This window comes from Bactrocera oleae, chromosome 4, assembly GCF_042242935.1.
Source record: "Bactrocera oleae isolate idBacOlea1 chromosome 4, idBacOlea1, whole genome shotgun sequence".
NCBI lineage: Eukaryota > Metazoa > Arthropoda > Insecta > Diptera > Tephritidae > Bactrocera > Bactrocera oleae.
This window is the reverse complement of record NC_091538.1, coordinates 70,816,578-70,836,595: the sequence shown is the minus strand read 5'-3', so window position 1 is coordinate 70,836,595 and position 20,018 is coordinate 70,816,578. Positions and strand designations below refer to the sequence as shown.

The window sequence follows — 20,018 nt, the reverse complement described above, 5'->3', positions numbered from 1 at the left end:
TATTCTGCTGTTGTGAAATATTCAAACGAATCTATAAAATAGACTGACCAGGTGACGCTTGAAAACAATGAGATAAGGCAACGGATAGTGCGAATGCGGCTTGCAGTATCGGCATTAGCCATTGTGGAGCATTGAGCCAACACATTTTCAAATTGAAGCCCTAACCAACAATCGATCAGGAATTATCTATTGAGACGTCACACCGCTGCTGAGAGGGTGGCGGTGTTGGTGACAAGCAAAAGCATCGCATTGGGTCAATTGGACACAACATGTAAATACGAGTGGCAACTGCGATAAAGTTTAAGCGCAAACCAAAATAATAGCAAACGCTTCGGTTAAATTTGGTAGTACAAGTCTGTTGGCCACACGGGTACTGCGTGTGCCGTTTAGTTACAGTTATTGCGCCTCGCTACTTCCATATTGACTAGAAAACGCTACATCACACAACAGCTCACCGATTATTATCAAGTATTGCCTGATAGAACAGCAACCGGGCGAAGTTATGTTAGTATTTCTTCGCTGCTAAATGAGAATCACTCACTCAGAACCACAGCTGGTATCAGCGAGTTCGGACGCGCCGACGAAACACGTTACATCGTAGGCGTGAAGAATTGTGCAGAAACATTTACATTTGATCAATAGTTATTTATCTTAAATATCTACCTCGAAAAGCTTTACTAAGAATTGCTGGAATTTGTGTAAAATGATTCAGTAACGGTGTTGTGAAATAAAACATTTAAAAAGTGTGTATAAAATATGAATATAGATTTGAAATTATTTTAAAATTTATACTAATAAATTTTCCAACGTATGCAAGCTGATAAGTTCGGCTTGTTATACAATACTAACGAACGATACAAAGTACAAAAAGGCTGTTTTCTAAAATCAATATAGGTATATGTACCATGTGCCTAAAAGTGAAACTAGAACAAGACACCACATGATCATAGCGTGAACTTCGCTTAGTTAACTGTGAAGGATTTGACACGACAACAGCAAACCACAAAAAGTCCTAGACTGGTAATAAAAGTGCGCACACTTAGTTCGACATTTGTAAAATTTATGGTATATCTGTATGTATGTCTGTGGCCATATTTATCTGTACGGCCTTGATGTTTTTATCGCATTTAATTGAAATACCCAATAATGTACACTCAAATATACCACACTCTGCAGATCGAGCTATGAATTCCACCATTTCTGTACAAAAAATAATAAAAAACACCCTATAGGAATTCCAATACCTAAATATTTTATAAAAATTTGTTAGTTTTTTGATATGGTGTTGCGATTTTTTAATTAAGACAGCAATGACAAAATCATTTCTTTGCTGGTCTTTAAATCTTTGTACGTAGAACAGAGTTAAAAAAAAAAAAAAACAATTATATGTTGAAGTAACACAGTCATGTTACTGTTTTGCTTTGAATTTTGTTTCTAAAGGTCTACTATATGCAATTTTGTCCAGAATATCTGAAGACATTTATTTTTAAAAGCATTTACCGTAACCGGATTCTGCGAGAAAACACTATATCAAATTTCCAGAAGCTCTGAAAACTTTACATTAAAAACATATTTTGTAGCCTGATTCTTTGAGTAAATTTTTCCTTTTTAATTCCAAATTAATTTTGCCTCTATAGCTGCCCTTAGCATCATAATTTCAATTTTTTATTAAATATTTAAATTTTTTTCAATATCACTCATATTTCATAATTAAATGTAATTAATTTCCCGAGTGCTTTTCGCAATAGTGTCCGTATTTACTTGGGTACTTTTCCGCTACAGGAACTATATTTTTGTAGTGTACATGCATATTTATATATAATATATTTCTAATTACTAAACATTACAATTTATAGATAAATAGTTTACATATATTGTATTCCACTGTAGAGTGACACTTGAAATTGAATTGTTATCAGATGCAACCGGTTTTGATTGCATTTCAAGTGTCAACCTTATGTCTGAAGTGTCAACAGGGTTGTTTACGATTTAAACAATTACAATTTAAAGATATTTTACATGTAACACATATACATATATAACATATATAGGTATATATCGTTCGCAAATTTTTCGGAACACCATCAAAAACTCTTTCCTTACGTTTGACTCTGATTGCGTTCTTAAAGTCAAGTTTTCACTATCTGCAATATTATAGGAATCGGCATTTTCTTCACCTCAAGCACTTGTTTATGTCGCAAATTGTATCAGTGAAATTGATATCATTTTTCAATTTAACATTTATAATTGTTTGTTGATATATGAATTTTATAGGATGTACTTATGTATAATTTTTGTAATTAATAAATTTTTTATTATAAATCTTTTTCATATTTGAAATATTTTTATATATGTGAATTTTGGATTCAAAGAATTTAGTAGTTGAACAGAAACATGATAAAGTCATATTTAAACGTTGTACGTAGGGTCTCGATGCGTTTTCGGAGCGATCAATACAGTTGTTTACGCGAAAGTCGATATTGCGTTCGAAGACTCAAAAAAGTAGTTCTTATTCCACTTCAACTTGAGTGAAGAATTAAGTGAACAAATGTGGCTTCAAATACGCTCTCAGCAAGCTTTAATCAAACGTGTCTAAAATTTTACTCCATTTACAATAGATTCAATTAAATTTTTTTATGCAATTCAAATTTCTACTTTTGCACGTTAAATTGATTCAATTAAGAATAAGCATCTATTACCATCTATTTTTTTAACTTTTTTTTTGTTGCAGCGCACGCTCAAGCCAAGTGTGGAAAGACTATAATAATTACTTATAATTTATTGAAGCCAAAATATTGTTAGTATTAGTAGTATTGTAAGCAGAACACAACTTAGAAAATGAATCCTGAATTATCGAAGATAGATGGCAGTACTCTTGTGCTCTCACCACTCATTACAAAAGCGCTGAAAAAGAAGCCGATAAAACCACTGGGCGAACGCAAGAAAGCGGTGCGACGGCAGGTAATTATCCATCGTCAAATTTGACATGAAACATTGAACTGCTGACCATTACTTTCTATTTCAATTATAGCAACTGATGGTGTTGCTTGGTAATACCTGTGTGGTGGCGGCGGGCATGTCGGTCGCATTGCCTTCCGGTTCATTGAGTCAGCTAACAAGTAAAGATGACATTTATCAACTGACCACCGAGGAAAGTAGTTGGTTTGGTAAGAATATACCAACTTCAAATGAATTAGTGATAAATATACTCGTAGTCACTTTTAATTTTAGTCTGCCCTTACTGTCAGCTTTTTAAAAGAAGGACCTCTCTTAAGCGGTATTTGACAGTCAGGCTAACAAGATAATACAGATATTTTAAGAGAGAGCATTGCATTGCTATTATAATATTTCCCACTTTTTTGAAACAGCAGCTCGTTACAACATTAGTTAAAATAAAATTTATAGAACGTAGCTCTCTAAAATCTTAAGTTCTTTGTAGTTCATATAATATTTTGAGAGAAGAAAAAAGTGCTAGCGTTTAAGGTTTCCACTTCTTCTTGCAGCATCCATCAATAGTATGGCCTGTCCGCTTGGCGGTTTGATTGTTGGTTATCTGATGGATCGGTTTGGGCGCAAGAACACAATGCTGCTTACCAATGTAGTTGGTATAATCGGTTCGGCCTTGTTAGCAACGGCAACCTACCAAACATCCAGAGATGCCCTCTTCGTCCAAATGTTGATTGGTCGTTTTGTGTCAGGTGGACAAAAGTTGCTTAAATACTTATTTACTTACTCAATTTTGCTTCCTATAAACAAGGTCTTATGATGGGCGCAGCGCTGTCGCCCATTGGCTCTTACTCGGCGGAAATCAGTTTGCCGCGCATGCGTGGCCGTCTGATTTTGGGCACGTCCATTGCCATATCTACGGGCATTTTGCTGATGTATGTAATGGGTTTTCTTATACGCGTAAGTGCTTCGATTATCCAACTTGAAGAGTGCTTCTAGGTATTTATAGACGGCGTACGAACTCTATTACAGAACCAATTTCAATTGATCTGCCTCATCTCAGCGATTTATCAATGCATTGCTTTTTGCTGTGTCTTACCAATGCCGGAATCACCCAGCTGGTTGATGCAGAAGGGACTTGCGGAGAAGGCGCGCAAATCGCTAAAGTATTTCCGTGGTCTCTCCGAGAATGGTAAATTGTGAAGTGTAAACTCAAGTAACACGTTTCTGTGAATAACCAATTTCCTCGCGTTACTTAGACAAAACCACCTACGACGAGTTCGAGAAGGAATTGGCAATGATTAAAAAGAATTCCGACCAGAGCCGAGAAGCTACCGAGAGCGAATCACTCGTGCAGGCCATACGTTCGCCTGAAGTATATAAACCACTCATCATGATGATGGGTTTCTTCTTCTTCCAACAATTCTCGGGCATTGACATTGTAATTGTATTCGCCGCACAAATCGCCACCAGCGCCGGTGTCGCCGCAGATCCTATGCTCGTGGCCATCTTCGTCGGTATAGCACGCATCATCACTACCTTCTTCATGGGTACGATTTTCGAGCGTTGGGGTCGTCGACCGGCAGGTGTTTTTTCAGCGACTGGCATGACAGTCTGCATGTTGCTGCTGGCGGCTAACGGCTGGTGGCCTGTCATCGGCGAATACTTGCCACTGCTGCCAATTATTTGTATTGTGCTACATATCATATTCTCCACATTGGGACTGCAGACGCTGCCATTCTTCATGATCTCCGAAGTGTTTCCACAGCGTGTGCGAGGCAGCGCTAACGGTTTCACATTGTTTGTTGGACTCACATTTTCGTTCGCCGTTGTGAAATTGTATCCCAGCGTGGAAGCGCTGATCGGTACACCTAATAGCTTTGCCGGCTTCGGTCTCATCTCACTACTCGGACTTGTGTTCATCATTTTCGTAGTGCCTGAGACGAAGGGCCGTACACTATTGGAAATTGAGAACTATTTTCGCACCGGACGATGTGTAACGAATGCGCAAGTGGCGCGTCGACAGTCGCAGATCGCAATGGAGGTTGCTGAGGTCTGAGTAAACTGCACGAAGACTGTGAAGCAACTGAAGCTGATGACTTAGCTTAAAATATTTTAGATATATTTGTATGTAATGCATTGTAGGTACAAATTTATGATTTTTCGGGTCTAGAGAATAAGTGTACTTAAAGTTAATATTAAATAAATTATTCAACTGTGATGCTTGCTCGAGCTTGCAACTAGACTTTGTATGACAAAAAACACAAGTTTCCTAAGAAGTTAATAAAACAACAATTTAAAAGTATTCCGTTTGTTTCTATATATCATAATAGGTTCAGTTCGTATCACTCATCAAAAGCAATAACTCTAAGCCTGCATACCTCCGAAATTGTAATGAAAATTGGAAGCGATCAACGACTTTCCACCAACTAGAATATTTTTATAATCTTCCAAATATGTTTCTAAAGACAAAAGATATTTTTTCTATATATAATATACTAGCTTTTACCCGCGGCTTCGCTCGCATCGAATCCATCAAATAAATAACTGATATCATTATAGTAGATATGGATCCATATAAAGAATATATTTTATATATATTCCAATTCTTAGTTATGAAATTACGACGACGCGTGGTTCTTACTTCTGCATCATTAATTCTTCTTGCCTGCAATTGTTCTTGCGTTTCCGTTGCTCTTCTAGCTTCCTGCTGCTAAGCTTGGCTTTTCGAACGTACTCGTGCCTGATGAGAAGTTTCAGCTGCTCTCAAAACACGTTGTCGATCTGCTTGCTGTTGCCTTCTCAGCTCTGCTTGAACTTCACATTCTTTATTTCGTGTAACTTTAGCCTTACGCACCGGCGTAGAATTTCTTGACAGCGCCGATTTCCGCTTTCGAGGCATTTTTATATTTAATAAGAGTAACTAATAATATTTGTGTTATTTCTCTGATTTACGTTTTTTATACATTTATGTTTTCTTTCATTTTTAATTTTTTCGACAAACAATCATTTCTGCCAAACTTTTGTTTTTCAATTTCAAAATTTTCAAATTTATTTTCCAAACATATATAATCTTCCAAAATAATTTTTTTAATAATCCGTAAAAAATTTATAAATTTTGTAATAAAAAGTATCCTATGTTCATTCTGACACCTCTAAGAGTATATGTACAAAATTTCATGATGATCTGTTAAGTAGTTTTTGCGTGAAAGCTTAACAAACAAACGGACTTTCGCATTTATAATATTAATATAGATATTTAGACATCTATTGCTAAACATTAGCAATGTGAAGTCTTCATTGGCAATATTGCTAGCAATACAGATTTTTAGTAATCATACCTATATTGTTTATCGAGATACCCCGTTAGAAAAAATATTACTAGAAAATGTAAGCCAGGTGAATTAACCAATTTATATATAATATAATTGTAAACTATTTTAATCAGTTATATTGTAAAAATATGTAGAAAGGTGAAAATTTGTGGAGCTTGTGGAGTAAAATCGCGAAACTGGCCGAGGCAGGGTACAATTTGGAAACATTAAAAATATAATTAAGAAACTGTCTTTCGAATAAAGAATCGAAACTCATATCTATTTTAATAATTATTGACCCTTCCGTGAGTAATAACTGAATTGAATTGTTTTAATTTTTCATTTAAAAAGTTGCAAATGTTTAATTATCTGTCCAAACTTTAGTTTCTAGGTTGGCAAAAACAATGAAACTTTAACTGAAATTAGTTGAAGTTCGCAATACCACAAAAGAGTTTGGTTGAACCGAAGTTGCCTTGCTTTACTTACTTAACTCCAATTCAACTGAGTGGAGTTGTAAGCCACAATAGCAATCAAAAGCAAACAGCATTATGTTAAGTATAAATACTCGCTTACTCCTCCTCTAAACGATGTGTTTGGCTAATTTTAGCAATCTTTAGGATCAACAGACAGAGGATGTTTGTAAGCAAATAACTGCACTGATATTGCGACACTGTTGTTTTTCTGCAGATACTTACTTAGCTGATACTTATACTGCAACAATTTTGCGTCAAATATTGAAATACTATACTGCCACAGTGATTGAGACTCGAATATTTCTAGATTCTCACTTCAACTAAACTGCGTGATTTGAACAGACCTATGGAAGGTCTGCATGGTTACTATCGATTTCAATCAATATCTATTTTCAAACTAATTATAAAACCAATTTATGTGTAAACTTTAAATAGCAATAAACTTTTGAGCCACTGATCAGTATTTCCTTTAATGCTATACATTCATATGGTACATACATACTTGTACATTTGTGTATGTACGCATTCACGCTCATTCACACACTTGTTTCAAACTTCAAACGTTTTATTTTTTGAGAGCGTATGCGTGTGGAGAGCGACTCAACTGTCCCAGTGGTATGTTTTACTTGCCTCCTGCGGTTTTTAATTCATGTGTAATTAGTACCATCACTAGTTTCCTTTAAATCGATTTTGTATGAAAATAGTGTGCAAAATATTTTCTAAAGCTTCTGTTCAAACTAACAACATAATTATTAATAATTTTACTAGTATTGTAAAAAAAAACTATTAATGAAAAATTTAAATGATTGTGTTATTATTTATGAACAATTAATAATAACCCAACGATTACCCTCCTCCCGCCCAACCTTTTTAATTTTGAAAAGTGAGTCAAATAAGTCAAATGTGCTGCAATTAGAATTAAAATCATGACTAATACGACGGAATTAACAGCAAAGGTCTAAACTGTCTCGAAAAGCGAACGGAGATATTAGATTTAATTTCGGACAGAAGAAAAGAACTGCAAGCTGTTACATTCAGGATTTTCACTAAGAATATTATGCCAAGCATTTTCCTACTTACTGACTTACCCTAGAATCCCATCGGAAATGCCCTAAGGCGAAAAGTAAAAATTGTTTTTGAACAGACTCTAACTTGTCAGAATGGATTTGGTAGCTAGGGTTCCATATTTCAACATAGGTCTCACCAAAGTCGTAAAAAGTGTTTTAGTAATGTACGGATTTCTAAATTCTTTAGACCAACGTTTAACAAAACTGAGGACAGCTTTTGCTTTCAAGACCATGGTACCAATATGAAGACTAAAATCAAGCTTAAAGTCCATATTAACTCCCAAATCAACATAGCTAAAAACTTGCTCCAGAATATGTTGTTTTATTACATAAGAAGATTGGTGCACAGATCAACATTTATTAAGATTCAATGCCAAATCATTTCTATCACCCCATGCAACCAAACAGTTAAAGTCCGTTTGCAACAGACACCTTTTATCAGTTAAAGTGTATGATTTAAAAAGTTTTACGTCGTCGGCGTATAATAAAATTTTTGAGAATTCTATTGCAGAAGTGATATCGTTAATGAATAACAATGACATAAAGAGACATCAATTGTGTCTGAAAGATCGTTGTGTTGTATTATAAAGACAAGAAGCTTCCTATTGAAGAGATCTTGGCTGACAGCCCAGAAGATTAAGTTTATGTATGAGAATCGAGATATTAACAAGTGATATATCAAACAAATTACATATATACAATATTTAAATGTTCTACAAAGCAAAAATCGAATTCTTACTCAATACTAAAGGACATACAAAATCCTTGACTTTTCATACATACCTATATGCGTATACCACACATTCCGCGCACGTCTTGCTCGCTGCGTCAAGGATGACGAACGAAACTCTTTGATTCGAGAGAGAGAGAGAAAGCTGTCAAACCCACATATTTTATAACACTTGTTTCGAACTGCTTTTGTCAGATACTTTTCTGGCATTCCGCATTTTTTGATATCAGCTGTTCAAAATAATTGGCTGCATAAACAGAAAGCAACTTGCACTGTCTTAATTTCTATGGTACAAAAATCGCAACTGTGTGAAACACACGTACATATACTCAAAGCTTGCTCATAGAGTGCCCGCGGGCTATATTCCATTATACAAATGACTGATTTCTTGTCACACTTATGGCTAATCATATAATAATACTATATAAGAAAGAAATCGCACATTGATTCAATAAGATTATAAGTATGTAGCTATAGGAATATTCAATTATTGTACAGAATTAAATGTGAATTATGGAATAAGTCGTAGTACTGAACCATTATCGTAAACTAACTGAAAGCCTCACGTCGTATGCGTGATTGATTGGTTGCTGAAACTTGTACAATAGATAACATGTAAAATTTACATTATAAACTAACTTGACTGATAGTGGTACAAACATATACAAGCATATATCTACAAAAAAAGCGATGGAAAGACATTCTATCGACTCTACTAATAAATATGACATAAGCAGTATTATAATTCGATAAAAATTTTAAAGCATACTTTTACCAGTAGAACAATGAAAGTTAATAAATAATTCACAAATATATTAAAAACACATTTGTAGGTGCATAGGGTGCCTTCGGCTCGCAACAGTTGTAGAAATCGAATTATTTAATTAAAAAAAAAACCAAAATAATAAATCGAAAGCTTGTAGATATGACATTATTTGATTTTATCAAAAATTGATTAATATCATATTAATTATGTGTGTATAAGGAGAAAACATGTGGAACCAATAAAACAGCAGAAAAAAAACTTGCTTACAAGATTGGATATTTTGTGATAACGAATATGAAAATAGGCGATAATATTGATGCGAATTTGCAAACCGCAAACCAATTATCTACAAATGCTATCTAAATAAGTATAGCGTTTGTGGAATTTCGATAAATAGATTATTGACAATATTTTGTATTATTACTCTCAAGTGCACTTCCGGCCCGCACGAAAGGGAAAAGACAATTACGCAAGAGAGACTCTCACGCCGTGCTAAAGCAAAGCGAGTTTAGTTTGCACAAAAAACGGTTGCTTAGATCAGCTGTTGTCATATGTTAACTGAAGTAAAATCACTAGAGCAAGTCGATGATAATGCCGAAATTAAAAAACATGATTAAGCACATATCGGTAACGATACCGAATTACCATATTATACATATTTACTCACACTAATCATTATGGGTCGTCAAATTATCAAATAATCTGCTCTTGTGAAATATTCAAGCGAATCTATAAAATAGACTGACCGGGTGACGCTTGCAAACAAATGAGATAAGAGAGCAGGTGATCGTTGTCCGTTCCGAAGGTTATAGGTACATCAATCAGGAATTATCTATTGAGTTACGTCACACCGCAGCTGAGGTAGTGGCGGTGTTGGTGACAAGCCAAAGCATCGCATAGGGTCAGTTGAACACAACATGTAAATACGAGTGTCGGCTGCGATAAAGTTTTAGCGCAAACCAGAAACCAATAGCAAATAGCTTCGGTTAAATTTGGCAGTACAAGTCTGTTGGCCACACGAGTACTGTTACAGTTATTGCGTCTCGCTACTTCAATATTGACTAAAAAACGCTACATCACACAACAGCTCACTGATTAGTATCAAATATCGCCTGATAGAAAAACACGCAGACGAAGCTATGTTAGTATTTCATTGCTGCTAAATGAGAATCACTCACTCAGAACCACAGCTGGTATCAGCGAGTTCGGACGCGCCGACAAAACACTTTCCATCGCAGGCGTGAAGAATTGTGCTGAAACTTTTACACTTGATCAATAGTTATTCATTATAAATATCTACCTTTGCTGAAAACTGCCGGAATTTGTGTAAAATTATTCAGTAACAGTGTTGTGAAAAAAAAATATTTAAAAAGTGTGTATAAAATATAAATATATATTTAAAATAATTTTTAAAATTATACGAATAAATTTCCCAACCTATGCAAGCTGATAAGTATGGCTTGTTATACAATACTAACGAACGATACAAAGTACAAAAAGGCTGTTTTCTAAAATCAATATATGTGTACCATGTGCCTATAAGTGAAACGAGAACAAGACACCAAATGATCATAGCGTGAACTTCGCTTACTTAACTGTGAAGGATTTGACACGACAACAGCAATCCACAAAAATTTATACACTGGCAATAAAAATGCGTACACTTATTTCGACATTTGCAAAATTTATGGTATATCTGTATGTATGTCTGTGGCCATATTTATCTGTACGGCCTTGATGTGTTTATCGCATTTAATTAAAATGCCCAATAATGTACACTCAAATATACCATACTCTGCAGATCGAGCTATGAATTTTACCATTGCTGTCCAAAAACAATATATATACAAGTATAAAACACCCTATAGGCAATATAATGCCTAATTATTTCATAAAAATTTATTAGTTTTTCGATATGGTGCTGTGATTTTTTAATAATTTATTGTTATTTGATTTATAGCTCAAGACAGCGATGACAAACTCATGTGTTTGCTGGGTTGAAAAACAAAAAACAGTTAAAGTTCAAGTAACACAGTTTCATATTACTGTGTTGCTTTGAATTTTGTTTCTAAAGGTCTACTATATATCGCAAGACATATTTTTTTAAAAGCATTTTCCGTAACAGAAGTTCTGAAAACATTACATTTTAAAAGCATTTTCAGTAACAAATAACATATTATTTCTGCTTCTTTATCTGCTATTTAAGTTTTTAATAAATTATTTAAAAATTTGTTTCATAAATAAATGTAAATAATTTCCCGAGTGCTTTTCGCAATAGTGTCCGTATTTACTTGGGTACTTTTCCTCTACAGGAACTAGATTTTAGTAGCGTATATACATATTTATATATATTTATAATTACTAAGCATTACAATTTATAGATAGTTTACAATAACATATATTGTATGCCTCTAAAGAGCCACACTTCAGATTGAATTGTTATCAGATGCAAAAGGCTTTAATTGTATTTCAAGTGTCAACCTTATGCTTGAAGTGCAATTGTTTTCATTGATATAAACAAATACTGCCAACAGGGTTGTTTACGATTTAAACAATTACAATTTGAAAATATTTTACATGTAACATATATACATATATAGGTATATAGGTATATATTGTTCGCAAATTTTTCAGAACACCAGCAAAAACTCTTTCCTTGCGCTTGACACTGATTGGGTTCTTGAAGTCAAGTTTTCACTATCTGCAATATTATCGGAATCGGTATTTTCGTCACCTCAAGCACTTGTGTATGTCACAAAATGTATCAGTAAATTTTATTTAATTTTTCAATTCTACCTTCATAATTGTTTATTTTTAACTCTTCGATTTTTGGCAATGCCGGTTGCTTCGATAACAACTTTATGTCATTTAAATTTTAATTTTGCCATTATCTACCACTTAAAATATGGAATGCAAATTAAAAATTATAAAATTTATTTGCGTCATTCTTTAATCATAATATTGAAGGGAAATTGGCCGTGCGAAATTTATCTGTAATTCTTTAGTTATAATCGACAATCTTGAATTGACAGATAAAAACTATGCGTTTTGTGCAATTGTTTGTTACTGTGCTGAATGGCACCTAAAAGGCAATTTGTTTTTTTTGTTTTTTTATCAGAAGTCTCCTTGGTCACAAGTGCACTCAATACATTTCCAAAGCTACTTAAAAGAAACTGTTTTGAAAAGTGGTCGCTTCGATATTTTATGTAACAAAAATCACACCAAAATCGTTGATTTTAAAACTATACGTCACGCAAAAGAACAATCGAAATCGCGCAGACAAAGATTATGTATTGAAATGAAAAATTATATTGAACTCACATAGCCTGACACTGAAGTCGATTAGAGTTCTCTAAAACGTGTGAAAATAAACACGAACTAAGTGAACTGATAAGAAATTGTTTATGAATTTGATATGATGTACTTATGTATGATTTTTGTAATTATTTTTTAATTTTTTATTATAAAGCTGCTTCATATTTGAAATATTTCTATATTTGTGAATATTTGGATTCAAAGAATTTATTAGTTATACAGAAACATGTCAGAGTCATATTTAAACGCTGTACGTAAGGTCTCGATACGTTTTCGGAGCGATCAATACAGTTATTTACGCGAAAGTCGATATTGAATTCGAAGACTTTATATCAAAGAAGTAGTTCTTATTCCACTTCAACTTTAGTGGAAAATTGAGTGAACAAATGAGTTTTCAAAAACTCTTTCATCAAGCTAAAATTACAATTATTGACAATTATTATTATCATACACATCCTACGCGTATAGTAGCGTATATTTCTATTTGTGTATATGCCTAATAAAATTTTATAAATCACAATTGTCTAAAGTACAACGTTCCACATAATTGCTTATTGAGTCGATTATGTTTTAAATAGCAAAGTCTAACTACGTTTCATGAATATTAATTGAAACAAGTCAAGACAAATGATTGTGCTTGTGTTAATCAAACATGTCTTAAAATATATTTCATTTAGTTTTATTTAAATTTTGTTATACAATTCAAGTTTCTACTTTTGCATGTTAAATTGATTCAATTAACAATAAACATCTAGTACCATCTATTTTTTAACTTTTTTTTTGTTGCAGCGCACGCTCAAGCCAAGTGTGGAAAGACTTTAATAATTACTTATAATTTATTGAAGCCAAAATATTGTTAGTATTAGTAGTATTGTAAGCAGAACACAACTTAGAAAATGAATCCTGAATTATCGAAGATAGATGGCAGTACACTTGTGCTCTCACCACTCATTACAAAAGCGCTGAAAAAGAAGCCGATAAAACCACTGGGCGAACGCAAGAAAGCGGTGCGACGGCAGGTAATTATCCATCGTCAAATTGCACATTGAACTTTTGAACATTACTTTCTATTTCAATTACAGCAACTGATGGTGTTGCTTGGTAATACCTGTGTGGTGGCGTCGGGCATGTCGGTCGCATTGCCCTCCGTTTCATTGAGTCAACTAACAAGTAAAGATGACATTTATCAACTGACCACCGAGGAAAGTAGTTGGTTTGGTAAGAATATATCAACTTCAAATGAATTAGTAGTAAATATACTCGTAGTTACTTCTAATTTTAGTCTGCCCTTACTGTCAGCTTTTTAAAAGAAGGACCTCTCTTAAGCGGTATTTGACAGTCAGGCTAACAAGATAATACAGATATTTTAAGAGAGAGCATTGCATTGCTTTTATAATACTTCCCCCTTTTTTCAAACAGCAGCTCGTTACAACATTAGTTAAAATAAAATTTATAGAACGTAGCTCTCTAAAATTTTAAGAGCTTTGTAGTTCATATAATATTTTGAGAGAAGAAAAAAGTGCTAGCGTTTAAGGTTTCCACTTCTTCTTGCAGCATCCATCAATAGTATGGCCTGTCCGCTTGGCGGTTTGATTGTTGGTTATCTGATGGATCGGTTTGGGCGCAAGAACACAATGCTGCTTACCAATGTAGTTGGTATAATCGGTTCGGCCTTGTTAGCAACGGCAACCTACCAAACATCCAGAGATGCCCTCTTCGTCCAAATGTTGATTGGTCGTTTTGTGTCAGGTGGACAAAAGTTGCTTACATACTTATTTACTTACTCAATTTTGCTTCCTATAAACGAGGTCTTATGATGGGCGCAGCGCTGTCGCCCATTGGCTCTTACTCGGCGGAAATCAGTTTGCCGCGCATGCGTGGCCGTCTTATTTTGGGCTCGTCCATTGCCATAGCTACGGGCATATTGCTGATGTATGTACTGGGTTTTCTTATACGCGTAAGTGCTTCGATTACCCAACTTGGAGAGTGCTTCTAGGTGTTTATAAATGGCTTACAAACTCTATTACAGAACCATTTTCAATTGATTTGCCTCATCTCAGCGATTTATCAATGCATTGCTTTTTGTTGTGTTTTACCAATGCCGGAATCGCCTAGTTGGCTGATGCAGAAGGGACTTGCGGAAAAGGCACGCAAATCGTTAAAGTATTTCCGTGGTCTCTCCGAGAATGGTAAGTTGTGAAGTGTAAACTCAAGTAACACGTTTCTGTGAATAACCAATTTCCTCGCGTTACTTAGACAAAACCACCTATGACGAGTTCGAGAAGGAATTGGCAATGATTAAAAAGAATTCCGACCAGAGCCGAGAAGCTGCCGAGAGCGAATCACTTTTGCAGGCCATACGTTCGCCTGAAGTATATAAACCACTCATCATGATGATGGGTTTCTTCTTCTTCCAACAATTCTCGGGCATTGTCATTGTAATTGTATTCGCAGCACAAATCGCAACCAGCGCCGGTGTCGCCGCAGATCCTATGCTCGTGGCCATCTTCGTCGGTATAGCACGCATCTTCACTACCTTCTTCATGGGCACGATTTTCGAACATTGGGGTCGTCGACCGGCAGGGGTTCTCTCGGCGACTGGCATGACAGTCTGCATGTTACTGCTAGCGGCAAACGGATGGTGGCCTGTCATCGGCGAATACTTGTCACTGCTGCCAATTATTTGTATTGTGCTGCATATCATATTCTCCACATTGGGACTGCTGACGCTGCCATTCTTGATGATCTCCGAAGTGTTTCCACAGCGTGTGCGAGGCAGCGCTAACGGTTTCACGTTGTTTGTTGGACTCACATTCTCATTTGCCGTTGTGAAATTGTATCCCAGCGTGGAAGTGCTGATCGGTACACCTAACAGCTTTGCCGGCTTTGGTCTCATCTCACTGCTCGGACTTGTGTTCATCATTTTCGTAGTGCCTGAGACGAAGGGCCGTACATTATTGGAAATTGAGAACTATTTCCGCACCGGACGACGTGTAACGAATGCGCAAGTGGCACGTCGCCAGTCGCAAATCGCTATGGAGGTTGCTGCGGGGGCCTATAGCTCACAGTATGAGCTGGATGAGGTCATCATGCGTCTGAGTAAACTGCACGAAGACTGTGAATCAAATGAAGCTGATAATTGAGCATAAAATATTTTAGATATATGTAATGTATTGTAGGTACAAATTTATGATTTTTCTGGTCTAGAGAATAGGTGTACTTAATGTTAATATTAAATGAATTATTCAACTGTGATGCTTGCTCGAGCTTGCAATTAGACTTTGTATGACAAAAAACACAAGTTTCCTGAGAAGTTAATAAAACAACAATTTAAAAGTCTACCGTTTGTTCCTATTTATCATAATAGCCGGAGTTGGTATTACTCATCAAAAGCAATAACTCTAAGCCTGGATACCTCCGAAATTGTAATGAAAATAGTAAGCGATGTTCGACTTTCCACCAACGAGAATATTTTTATAATCTAAAATAAATGTTTCTTAAGACAACACATATTTTTTCTATATATATACCGCTGTCTATATACAATAAAATCGGATTGTTAGATATTTTATATTCGTTTGCACAACCAAAGACATACAATTTGAATTCAAATATAATTAATGCTCCCTTATCGCATTGCGACATCTGTGGAAAACCTTTTAAACTGATAGCTTCCAAAACTTTTAATCCGTACAGTCAGATAATGTTAATGAATATGTTGCACAGTACGAAGCAAAACGAATGAATGCATTCCACAAGTGGAATGTGTACCCAAATAGTTTGTGTCTGTGCTAACAAACCCACCACAATTATCGATTGTGGAGAATAAATATGTTGCAATGAGGATATTGTTGATAAGTTTTATGAAAAATATGTTGCTTCGTGCTTTGAATTGTGTTGCTAGGCATATGGGTTGAAATTTCTTGCTAGTGAGAATTTATTAGTATATTATTTTAGTTATTTAATTTATTTTGCAATTTGGCAACAAAATTTAAAAATTTTACGCTCGCGTAGACAAGAATTTTATTATATAATATTTTAGTACTACTACTTGCTGCTACATTTTTGACGACAACTACGCGATATATAAAATCCTGATAAAAAAAATTGTCCGCATTAAGTTTATATACCTAGAACAGGGTGAATGCACTAGGTTTGCCACGAAGTATGCAACACGCACAAGGAAACGTGGGAAACTCTGTATAATATTTATATACATGATCAGCGTGATGGGTTGAGTTGATTCTGTCCGTCAAACTAGTTTGTCGGTTTTTGAGCTATCGATCTTACATTTTGCACACGTCCTTTTCTCTCCAAGAAGCTGATCATTTATCGGAAGCGATAAAGTCCCTGTATATAAATTTTTTTTATTTGACAAAATATCGTCACAAAATTTGGAATAGATTATTACCTTAGGCAACGCTAAAATATCCGAGGAAATTGTACAGATCAGATTACTAAAGCATATGCTGCCATTCAGACTGACCGATCAAAATCAAGATAGAGATATTTTTTATACTCTTTTATGCTTTCAGAAACGCTATAGTGCAAACTTTACAGCTTTTTTTATTTTTTTTCAAATAATTCAAACATGTGTACGGTTGAAATAAAAAAAATTTCTCTCATATCTTAATGTTTTCATAATGATATAAAAGTTACCACACAATGTTAAAATCTCAATGCTCAGAAGCAATAATTTTTACCGGACTGAAAGACCAGTACACAATTATATAATTCAAGTACGTTACACTCTTTAAATAGATCAAATGCTTACCGCCTTCATATACAATTGGTATTTCCTGCTTGGAGAACTTCGGCTCCTCTTTGATTAGGTGGCCTAGAAATAAACGCATCGCCAGTATTAAAATATTTTTTCGATATTGTTCCGAAACGCAAGCCTTGCATAGTAATATTGCGCGACTCCAAGCACGACAGCGTCATCTGCATCTTTAAAAATACAAATATAATACTTTTTAATTATTAAAAAATTCGAAAACAGAAATCGTAACGTTCCTCTGTCATAAGCCTAAAAGCTACATCTCGCGTGAAACCTCACCATATTATATATTATGAAATTTAACGAAAGTGTAAGTGTAGTTATATACTATACTATAACATTTTTATAGTCCATACACATTAGCTTACCACTTTTAAGCACTTACTATATATGTGCCTAGAAAAGCTCCAATAAACCTTCCGAAAGTTTGTTAACATCTGAGCTTTGAAGTTTAGAGCTATTAACTCTTTACGTTAACTTTCTATGTATTTAGGAACGTGAAGCTTTAAACAGTATTGTTGGGGATACGATAAAAGTGGGCAGTGTGTACTATCGATAGCCAAGGATTATAACCTCGGTCGCCAGGAGCTATTCACGTAAAATTTAAAGAAGAACTGCTTGAAAATTGTTGTGTTAGTCTCAGACAAATAGCGGAGTTTCTCAACATTTTTTATAGATCGGCTCAACACATTTTGGTTAATATTTTGGGTATGGAGTGTGTCAATGCTAGACTTATAACAAGAGACCTGAATCTTTTGCAAAAACTACGTCGAGTAGAGATCGCAAAGAAGATGCTTGACAACGTAGCAACCCTACAATCATCAAATAAATTACTACTGGTGACGAGACGTAGTTTTGTGAATATGAACTCGAAACTGTCTAACAATCTAGTGAATGCAAAAAATTAGACGAAACCGAAAAAACCATAATTCTCTGAAAGGACTGAGAGCCATTCCAGTCGAGGCTTATAACAAGTGTAAGAAAAATTGTATAAACTAATAAGCTAAGCTAGTTTTGAAAGCGACAATCAACGTTCTAATTAAAGTACGACAAAATATTTTTTTTTTGTTGCATTCCGGGTAAAATTTGATCAGTTGTTATATGAATTATTCAGTATTCTCCAATTCAAAGTTAGTTCTTTCTAATCCACGTATTTTACAAAATAAATAATTTTTTAGTACGAAGATATTTTGAGACCTTGGGACACCCTAACAACTTAATCATCTCAACGGTTAACAAGGTATAAAAGACTGCATGCCAAATATAATTACTGTACAGTTGTGAAGTGGCTGGCTAAACTGAATGTGCACCCATGCAATCTGGGTGTTCTGGTCATTCGCGAGACCCCTGTGACAAATCTCCAAATGTTACACTCATTCATTGTTTTATGAGCTTCAAAATGTCATCCGAAATGTATTGACTAAATATATTACACAACAAAAACAAACAACAAACACACATATCGATATACGGACAATATGTAAGCATGCTGCAACTTTATTAACACATTTGTGAGTTCATTGGTTTTTTCTCTAATTCTTCCCTTTCCATGAAATATATGTTATGCATTGTTGTTGTTGTTGACGAAGCGGCATAACTTATTCTGTCCAACTTTATTGGCAAACATTTGCGTTTCCTAATATGCTGCGCTTGCGGTTGGTATATTCTGGTTGTTTTTGTTGTTTTTGCTTTAACCATATTCAAGTGGCATAAATATCATACTGTGGCAAAGGCAATCAAACAACAATAATAACAACAGAAAAGTAATATATATGCAGTGGCAACATAATCAAATTGTCATCACACCAAAACTACAACAACAATGACAAGAATAGATTAACGCAATAGCAAAGCAATCAAAACAACCACAAAAAGAGCGAAAAACAATTAACTGACAAAGGATCTGTGTGTTTGCTTGTCGCAAACTCAAGCATTTATGTGGCAATACCAACATTGGTGATTCGATGTGTGTTATGTGTGTGTATGGTTTGTGGAACTGCCTTTCCCTTTGTATTTGCTTGCTGTGTCCTGCATAGGACCTTCGCCCCTCTTGCAGACAGACAGTCACCATTAACACATATGCCACACCGCAAACGCATCATAAATTATCACAGCAACGTCCATGTGCCACAATGTGTGGCATTGTTTGACAATACCTTCGACTCGGCTGCCTACGAGGTTGTTGCACGGTGAAAGGGCAATCGATCGCTCTTCCTTCTTCCTGGTATCGCTTTTTCGTGACTTCTACTCTTCCGATCGTATTGAGCATGCGTGGCATTAAAGCGTTATCTATGCTGTGGTGTGATGCATGAGGCGCAACCGTTGCGTACGCATGAATGATGAGTAAATTTGCGAGTGTGGCACGAATTTAATAGCGATTCAATGAGGTGTAAATTTTTACGCGTTGGTTACTGCTGCAGCGGTTGCAATCGAAACAGGTGTTGCCAATATAAACATGCCACTTTATGTTGCGCAATGATGAAGCAGAAGAGAAATAGAAATGTATGCGAGATATTAACAAATCTGTTGCAAATTTTCATGAAATATGCGTCACCTCGGTCATGTAAGAAGATAAATTGACAATTTGCCACTTCTGATGCAAGCAGTTTGTTCAACCAGCACGCTTTCAC

General features: G+C 35.1%; 2 protein-coding genes across 4 annotated transcripts; both read left to right on the top strand.

The window, feature by feature from the left end:
• Nucleotides 1–387: 387 nt before the first annotated feature.
• Nucleotides 388–5,251, top strand: LOC106619103 (facilitated trehalose transporter Tret1-2 homolog). The gene is made up of 8 exons (XM_070108386.1): nucleotides 388–743; nucleotides 818–1,020; nucleotides 2,732–2,961; nucleotides 3,032–3,167; nucleotides 3,504–3,698; nucleotides 3,758–3,906; nucleotides 3,979–4,138; nucleotides 4,206–5,251. Exons 3-8 carry the CDS (start codon nucleotides 2,839–2,841, stop codon nucleotides 5,003–5,005), a joined length of 1,563 nt encoding a protein of 520 aa, XP_069964487.1. The 5' UTR covers nucleotides 388–743; nucleotides 818–1,020; nucleotides 2,732–2,838; the 3' UTR covers nucleotides 5,006–5,251.
• A 4,926-nt stretch (nucleotides 5,252–10,177) lies between these two features.
• LOC106617027 (facilitated trehalose transporter Tret1-2 homolog) lies at nucleotides 10,178–15,950 on the top strand. 3 transcript variants are annotated; one of them, XM_070108385.1, is made up of 7 exons: nucleotides 10,178–10,437; nucleotides 13,401–13,630; nucleotides 13,694–13,829; nucleotides 14,166–14,360; nucleotides 14,420–14,568; nucleotides 14,641–14,800; nucleotides 14,868–15,950. In XM_070108385.1, the coding sequence occupies exons 2-7, from the start codon at nucleotides 13,508–13,510 to the stop codon at nucleotides 15,752–15,754; spliced, it is 1,650 nt and encodes a 549-aa protein (XP_069964486.1). In that variant the 5' UTR covers nucleotides 10,178–10,437; nucleotides 13,401–13,507; the 3' UTR covers nucleotides 15,755–15,950. The 3 variants fall into 3 exon arrangements, with proteins under 3 accessions (XP_069964486.1, XP_014089585.2, XP_014089505.2); XM_014234110.3 differs by having other exon boundaries at nucleotides 10,178–10,668; XM_014234030.3 differs by having other exon boundaries at nucleotides 10,178–10,950.
• The last annotated feature ends 4,068 nt before the right edge of the window (nucleotides 15,951–20,018 follow it).

What these genes read in the sequence shown, in the direction of transcription:
- LOC106619103 (XM_070108386.1), top strand. Translation starts at nt 2,839, where the DNA reads ATGAATCCTGAATTATCGAAGATAGATGGCAGTACTCTTGTGCTCTCA. An exon ending in GATTGGTCGTTTTGTGTCAG is followed by an intron (nt 3,699 to 3,757) that starts GTGGACAAAAGT and finishes CCTATAAACAAG; the next exon opens with GTCTTATGATGGGCGCAGCG. An exon ending in TAATGGGTTTTCTTATACGC is followed by an intron (nt 3,907 to 3,978) that starts GTAAGTGCTTCG and finishes ACTCTATTACAG; the next exon opens with AACCAATTTCAATTGATCTG.
- LOC106617027 (XM_070108385.1), top strand. Translation starts at nt 13,508, where the DNA reads ATGAATCCTGAATTATCGAAGATAGATGGCAGTACACTTGTGCTCTCA. An exon ending in AGAAAGCGGTGCGACGGCAG is followed by an intron (nt 13,631 to 13,693) that starts GTAATTATCCAT and finishes TTTCAATTACAG; the next exon opens with CAACTGATGGTGTTGCTTGG. An exon ending in GATTGGTCGTTTTGTGTCAG is followed by an intron (nt 14,361 to 14,419) that starts GTGGACAAAAGT and finishes CCTATAAACGAG; the next exon opens with GTCTTATGATGGGCGCAGCG.